This window comes from Oncorhynchus gorbuscha, linkage group LG13 (assembly GCF_021184085.1).
Source record: "Oncorhynchus gorbuscha isolate QuinsamMale2020 ecotype Even-year linkage group LG13, OgorEven_v1.0, whole genome shotgun sequence".
NCBI classification, from domain to species: Eukaryota; Metazoa; Chordata; class Actinopteri; order Salmoniformes; family Salmonidae; genus Oncorhynchus; species Oncorhynchus gorbuscha.
Genome location: NC_060185.1, coordinates 95,936,057 through 95,944,144, shown reverse-complemented (window position 1 = coordinate 95,944,144; position 8,088 = coordinate 95,936,057). Strand labels below are relative to the sequence as shown.

Here is an 8,088-nt window from a genome sequence, read left to right as displayed (position 1 = left end):
CCGGAAGTAAAACTTTTTCCAGAAGTCAAACATTACCGTCTTCCTGTGATGTGCCGCTGGACTTAAATAATAATTTAGAAAAGATAACCATTACTTGCTGATAAATTAAACGGAAGGCTACAATCAAGTAGGCGTCAGCGGGAAATCATGTTTTATCATGTAAGATGTTAGATTTGTATGATCTTGCGGCGATAACACCCATGGCTAACTATGCTATCGCTAGTGCTAGCTTTGTTAGCCAGTTGGCTAGCTAACTGCTCTGTTAACTATTACCAAAATGAAAACCGAAACGTTCCATAATAACATATTTTAACTGTTTGCTACATGTCTGGCGATGATAGTTTAAGAAAGCTACATGTCACAAAAGAGAGATGATGTGCAGGGAAAATGTGTAGTTAAATTTTTTTTGTTGTTGCAATATGTGATCAATAGGCTGAGAGCTTCATACGCTATTCTAATAGTGTGAGAAGACAATATATTTGCTGAGAATCGCAACATTGGGTACAAAATATATTCTCGTTTTTAAAGGGGCAGTAGCCTACCTTGGTTGTACAATTTTCAATGACATTATTATTTATTCTGCCGTTATTATCTTACTATTTATTTTGTTAGCCATCAAATGTACATGTTAACAGTGTCTTCCGATTAGAATGATATCTAATGGTAGCAGTCGGATAACACGTTCTGATTGAATGACTTGTCCTGCACTTTGTAAAAACCCAGAGGGAATGTTGGAGAAAGATATTGGTTCCTTTCTTAAACATAGCAATGTGAAAGCAAAGGGGACTCTGTCCACAAAATATGTGAAATGAACTGGCAAAAGAGTTGAGTCCTTATTCAAATGCAAGGGGCAGTGTGAATACGAAGATAACCGGAGTTCTTTAGCTCTTTACCCCAGAGTTCACTTTAAAGAGGACTATATGTGAAAACACCCTGAGACTCAATGAAAGTAACTGCTGTCATTCTTAGCTATAAAAAGTATGACTTGTTTCAGTACTAGGTTACCCACTGTAAAAACAAACTGTACACTAACTATATATAACCTATAACCTATCAAGTTTGGACACCTACTCATTCAAGGGTTTTTTGTTATTTTGACTATTTTATACATTGTCGAATATAGTGAAGACATCAAAACTATGAAATAACACATGGAGTCATGTAGTAACCAAATCAGTGTTAAACCAATTAAATGTTTTGTTTTTGTTTTTTTGATTCTTCAAAGTAACCACCCTTTTCCTTGATGACAGCTTTGCACACTTGACATTCTCTCAACCAGCTTCATAAGGTAGCCACCTGGAATGCATTTCAATTAACAGGTGTGCCTTGTTAAAATGTAATTTGTGGAATTTTCTCTTTAATGCGTTAGAGCCAATCAGTTGTATTGTGATAAGGTAGGGGTGGTATACAGAATATAGCCCTATTTGATAAAAGACCAAGTCCATATTATGGCAAGAACAGCTCAAATAAGCAAAGAGAAACGACAGTCCATCATTACTTCAAGAAATGAAGGTCAGTCAAACAGTAAAAATGTCAATAACTTTGGAAGTTTCTTCAAGTGCAGTCGCAAAAACCATCAAGCACTATGATGAAACTAGCTCTCATGAGGATCGCCACAGGAATGGAAGACCCAGAGGTACATCTGCTGCAGAGGATAAATTCATTAGACTTAAATGCTTCACAGAATTCAAGTAACAGACACATCTCAACATAAACTGTTAAGAGGAGACTGCGTGAATCAGGCCTTCATGGTCGAATTGCTGGAAAGAAACCACTACTAAAGGACACCAATAAGAAGAAGAGACTTGCTTGGGCCAAGAAACACAAGCAATGAATATTAGACCAGTGGAAATCTGTCCTTTGGTCTGATGAGTCCAAATGAGATATTTTTGGTTGCAACCTCTGTCTTTGTGAGACAGAGAAGGTGAATGGATGATCTCTGCATGTGTGGTTCCCACTGTGAAGCATGGAGGAGGAGGTGTGTGGGTGCTTTGCTGGTGAAACTGTCAGTGATTTATTTAGAATTCAAGGCACACAACCAGCTGATTACCACAGCATTCTGCAGTTATACGCCATCCCATCTGGTTTGAGCTTAGTGGGACTATCATTTGTTTTTCAACAGGACAATGACCCAACACACCTCCAGGCTGTGTATGGGCTATCTGACCAAGAAGGAGAGTGATGGAGTGCTGCATCAGATGACCAGGCCTCCACAATCACCCAACCTCAACCCAGTTGAGATGGTTTGGGATGAGTTGGACCGCAGAGTGAAGAAAAAGCAGCCAAAAAGTGCTCAGCATATGTGGGAACTCCTTCAAGACTGTTGGAAAAGCATTCCTCGTGAAGCTTGTTGAGAGAATGCCGAGAGTGTGCAAAGCTGTCATCAAGGCAAAGGGTGGTTACTTTGAAGAATCTAAAATCAAAAATATATTTTGGTTTGTGTAATACTTACTTGGTTACTACATGATTCCATATGTATTATTTCATAGTTTTGATGTCTTCACTATTATTCTACAATGTATAAAATAGTAAAAATAAAGAAAACTATTGAATGATTAGGTGTGTTTATAAACTTTTGACTGGTACTATATATATGATCATTCACAGATTTCCCTGGAGCATGAGATCCTGCTCCACCCTCGGTACTTTGGTCCCAATCTCCTGAACACTGTGAAACAAAAGCTCTTCACAGAAGTGGAGGGAACATGCACAGGAAAGTGAGTAGTATTGAGCCTGGGAAGCTTCCCTTTTATTAACCTGGAACCCACACTCAGTATTGCTCAGTGTAGTGAAACAAAGTCATATTCAGTTTGGACTCCAGGCTACATTTCAACGTAGACAAGAGACCACAAATTGTCTTTATAGTTTGCACACTTCCACAACACTGGGTTGGTTGTTTTGACCAGTAACACGTTGATATGTTTGTTCAGTTATTGACTCAGTAATTCCCTGTTCCAGATATGGATTCGTCATTGCGGTGACCACCATTGACAACATTGGTGCAGGTGTCATCCAACCAGGCAGGGGATTTGTGCTTTACCCTGTCAAGTACAAGGCTATTGTTTTCCGTCCATTCAAAGGCGAGGTGGTAGATGCCGTGGTTACCCAGGTCAACAAAGTAAGGAAACAAAACAAGGGCTTCCTTCCCCCTATGTCAGGGGTCATCAACTAGATTCAGCCGCTGGACGATTTAAGAAATATTACAAGTAATTTGTTGCCTGCAAATTGACCGTATTGAAGCCCAAACAGATATAATATTTGACTAAAATATCATTTCAAACCATGCATTTCTATACAATCACATATCTCTCTACTATGCATGGGAATACTTTGGAATATATTTCCAAAATTTAAATCAGAGCTAATTTGCTGGTGTTTTTATAGTCTTTTATCCCCAACTATTAATTAATTTTTTTTTGGGTGGGGGGCAAATAAAATAATCTGTGGGACAAATTCATTGTTCTAGGTACAAAAGATAATGTACAAATATTTAAAAAATAATAATTATAAAAAATAATAATTATAAAAACTATCTGAGAGGTTGCCCTGAAAACATGGAGTGCTGACAGACAGTCACCTGAGTGGCTCAGTGACCTGGGACGTTGGAAGATAGTCTATGACTGAGATGTAGACATATTTCTGGGCGTCTGCCATGACGGAAAGGATGGGGGATAGATCGTCTTGAGCGTCCATAAGTTGATATTTGAAGTGGAGCACTCTGAAACAATGAGACAGTTTAACCATCAGTAGCATTATGCAAAAGGGGGTTAGCTCTTCAGACTGTGTGGAACAATAACACCCTATTCCCTTTATAGTGCACTACTTTTGACCAGAGTCAATAGGGTAGTGCACTACTTTTGACCAGAGTCAATAGGGTAGTGCACTACTTTTGACCAGAGTCAATAGGGTAGTGCACTACTTTTGACCAGAGTCAATAGGGTAGTGCACTACTTTTGACCAGAGTCAATAGGGTAGTGCACTACTTTTGACCAGAGTCAATAGGGTAGTGCACTACTTTTGACCAGAGTCAATAGGGTAGTGCACTACTTTTGACCAGAGTCAATAGGGTGCAATTTGAATAGGGTGCAATTTGGGACACAGCCAACTCTTCTATAAATCTCATTCCCATCTGAAATAAGGATTGACAATAATAGATCATATTGTTTTCATGGTGAAATGTAAAATAATTGAAGATGTCCTGTTCTTTTCAGGTTGGACTGTTCACAGAGATCGGCCCCATGTCCTGTTTCATCTCTCGTCACGTAGGTCCACATGGAAATGTCTCCTTTTAGTGGTTGAATGGTTTTATTCAGGAACTCTTTAATACATGTCAATATGGTTACTTACTGTTTCTGCAGTCCATTCCCTCAGAGATGGAGTTTGACCCCAACTCAAATCCTCCCTGTTATAAGACCACTGATGAGGTGAGATCTTAAAACTGGTTCTTTACTAAATAGTGGTGGTTTGGTTGTCATTTTACTAACTGAATGTTTAGTAAACACAATTCTTGGATTACATGTCTTCTTATTAAGGATTATGTCTTCTCCATATTAGGACATTGTAATCCAACAGGATGATGAGATTCGGTTAAAGATCGTGGGAACAAGAGTGGATAAAAACGACATTGTGAGTATGCTGTCAAATCCCCATCAACTAAGGATGCTACCTGACAGACCTATACAATGGATTCAGAAAGTATTCAGACCCCTTGAGCTTTTCTACATTTTGTTACGTTATTCTAAAATGGATTAAATACATGTTTAAAAAATTAGCAATCTACACACAATACCCTATAATAACAAAGCGAAATCAGGTTTTTAGAAATGTTTACTAATTTATAATAAAAAATAAAAAAAACAGAAGTATTCAGACCCTTTGCCCTATGAGACTCAAAATTGAGCTCGGATGCATCTTGTTTTCAATGATCATCCTTGAAAAGTTTCTACAACTTGATTGGAGTCCACTTCTGGTAAATACAATTGATTGGACATGTTTTGGAAAGGCACACACCTGTCTATATAAGGTCCCACAGTTGACAGTGCATGTCAGAGGAAAAACCAAGCCATGAGGTCAAACAAATTGTTCATAGAGCTCCGAGACAGGATCCAGTCGAGGCACCGAGCTGGGGAAGTGTACCAAAAAATGAAAGTGGCCTCTTTCATTCATAAATGGAAGAAGTTTGTAACCACCAAGACTCTTCCTAGAGCTGAGCACCTGGCTAAACGGAGCAATCGGGGGGGAGAAGGGCCTTGGTCAGGGAGGTGACCAAGAACCCGATGCTCACTCTGCCAGAGCTCTGGAGTTCCTCTGTGGAGATGGGAAAACCTTCCAGAAGGACAACCATCTCTGCAGCACTCCACTAGTCAGGCCTTTATGGTAGAGTGGCCAGACTGAAGCCACGTCTAAGTAAAAGACACATGACAGCATGCTTGGAGTTTGCCAAAAGGACATTGCGAAACAAGGGTGGGTGGCTTTGGGACACATCTCTGAATGTCCTTGATTGGCCCAGCCAGAGCCCCGGACTTGAACCCGATCGAACATCTCTGGAGACACCTGAAAATAGCTGTGCAGCAACGCTCCCCATCCAACCTGACAGAGCTTGAGAGGATCTGCAGAGAAGAATGGGAGAAACTACCCAAGCACAGGTTCCCCAAGCTTTTAGCATCATACCAGCATCAAGGCTGTAATTGCTGCTAAAGGTGCTTCAATAAAGTACTGAGTAGAGGGTCTGAATACTTTATTTGAATGTGATATCCTGTTTTGTATTTTCCTACATTTTTATAAAAAATGTTCTAAAAACCTGTTTTTGCTTCACCATTGTAAGGTATTGTGTGTAGATTTGTTTTCCCCCTCATCAATGTAATAATCAATCATAGAATAAGGCTGTAACGTAACAAAATGTGAAAAAGTCATGGTGTCTGAATACTTTCTGAAGGCCCAGTATATCCTCACAGATTGCAAGCCACCGCGCACTATCTATTTGTAACAGTATTTTTATTGGAATTTCACAATTTTCACCCATATTAAGAGATACAACAACAGAGACAAAGCACACAGAAAAAAAACAAGAAAAACAGCACCCACTTACACATATCTACGCGTATATGTATATATATATATATATATATATATATATATATACATACACACATATATACATACATATACATACACATACACATATATACACATACACACACATATATATACACATATATGTATAAGACAGTAGTTTTTTTTTTTTTGGAATTGTTAGTTAGATTACTTGTTGGTTATCACTGCATTGTCGGAACTAGAAGCACAAGCATTTCGCTACACTCGCATTAACATCTACTAACCATGTGTATGTGACAAATAAAATTTGATTTGATTTGATTTGATTTGACATACACACATATATACATACATATACATACATACACACATATATACATACATATACATACATACACACATATATACATACATATACATACATACATACATACATATATATATATATATATATATATACATACATATACATACATACATATACATACATATACATACACACACATATTTATACACATATAAACATATATATATATACATACACACACACACACATACACAGACATATAAACATATATATATACATACATACATATATATATATATATATATATATATATATATATACATACATATACATACACACACATATATATACACATATAAACATATATATATACATACATACACACATATATACATACATATACATACATACACACATATATATACATACATATACATACATACATACATAAATATACATATACATACACATATATACATACATATATACACATGCATATATATATATATATATATACATACACACACATACATATACATACATACACTCATGCATATATACGCGTACGTGTACGCACACACACCCATACATACGTACACCATTTTCCTCTTCCCGCTCGGTGCTTCTCACCCCATCACCATCATTGCGTCTCACTAAAGTATGAAATATTTCCATAGTCTCATCCTCGTAAAGAGCCCTGTAAGTTGCGATGTTGAACATTTGCTTTCCTCTTTTTCAGTTCGCTATTGGATCCCTCATGGACGATTACCTGGGTATGTTGTTTTCACTTTTATTGGTCTTCTTTTTTTTTAGGAAGAGTCTTGTTGGTTACAAGCTTCTTCCATTTATGAATGAAAGAGGCCAACTTTCGTTTTTTTGGTACCCTTCCCCAGCTCGGTGCCTCGACTGGATCCTGTCTCGGAGCTCGACGAACAATTTGTTTGACCTCATGGCTTGGTTTTTCCTCTGACCATGCACTGTTAATCTTTTTTTTTAAAGATTGAATTGATCTGCAAATTCTTTTCTCTCTTTCTCTTCTCAGGTCTTGTCAGCTGATGTCCCTGCAGTGCTATGCTGATGTATCAACATCTCTCATATTTTATGTAAATGCCTCGACAATATAGTACTGTCATTTTTCTAGGTTGATAATGTGGTATTGCTACAAATCCTGTACTAAGTGGGGACACCATACGAATACATACTATTGAAACCACACAGAGCCTGTTGATAAGCAGGTGGTTATGTTGCTGTATCGTCTGAGTTACTCTTCCAGTTGCTGTTGTATGTTGTATTTCTACAACTTGAACTGGAAATAAATGTTTATTTTTTTGGTAATGTTGACCTTGTCTTCATTGAATGTTTTGCAAAATATGTTTTGCATTGAGGTCTGCTTCATTTCGTATGTGTTGTGCTTTTTAAAATACACACAAATAACAAATGGGATACAGACCTATTCATCACATTCAATCAATGGAAATTCTTTGAAACCAACTTCGAAAAATGCATTACATTTTACTGTTGTAACGCAAAATCGTCCCCACTTTGATTTTTGGGACCATAATGCAATTCTACATCAAAAATACATCACCGCGTTTTCAGTTTTTGAAGAAAATGGCGGAAAATATGCAGCCGGATTCATTGCTCTAACTAATTATGACAAATGTTAAACAACATGTTCGAGCAATGTAATAACTTTTCAAATAAGTTACATTACACGTTATTTTGAC

At 37.4% G+C, this 8,088-nt stretch overlaps 1 protein-coding gene across 2 annotated transcripts; it reads left to right on the top strand.

The window, feature by feature from the left end:
- LOC123993757 (DNA-directed RNA polymerase II subunit RPB7) lies at positions 1 to 7,696 on the top strand. Of its 2 annotated transcripts, none has more exons than XM_046296226.1 (8): positions 1 to 159; positions 2,608 to 2,717; positions 2,959 to 3,118; positions 4,212 to 4,262; positions 4,359 to 4,424; positions 4,555 to 4,626; positions 7,101 to 7,134; positions 7,404 to 7,696. In XM_046296226.1, exons 1-8 carry the CDS (start codon positions 148 to 150, stop codon positions 7,415 to 7,417), a joined length of 519 nt encoding a protein of 172 aa, XP_046152182.1. In that variant the 5' UTR covers positions 1 to 147; the 3' UTR covers positions 7,418 to 7,696. The 2 variants fall into 2 exon arrangements, with proteins under 2 accessions (XP_046152182.1, XP_046152181.1); XM_046296225.1 differs by having other exon boundaries at positions 7,255 to 7,696.
- Positions 7,697 to 8,088: the final 392 nt, after the last annotated feature.

Bases quoted from the DNA above. Each gene is read 5' to 3' on its own strand.
- LOC123993757 (XM_046296225.1), top strand. The intron at 3,119-4,211 runs GTAAGGAAACAA...TGTTCTTTTCAG, and splicing joins TGGTTACCCAGGTCAACAAA to GTTGGACTGTTCACAGAGAT. The intron at 4,263-4,358 runs GTAGGTCCACAT...CTGTTTCTGCAG, and splicing joins CCTGTTTCATCTCTCGTCAC to TCCATTCCCTCAGAGATGGA.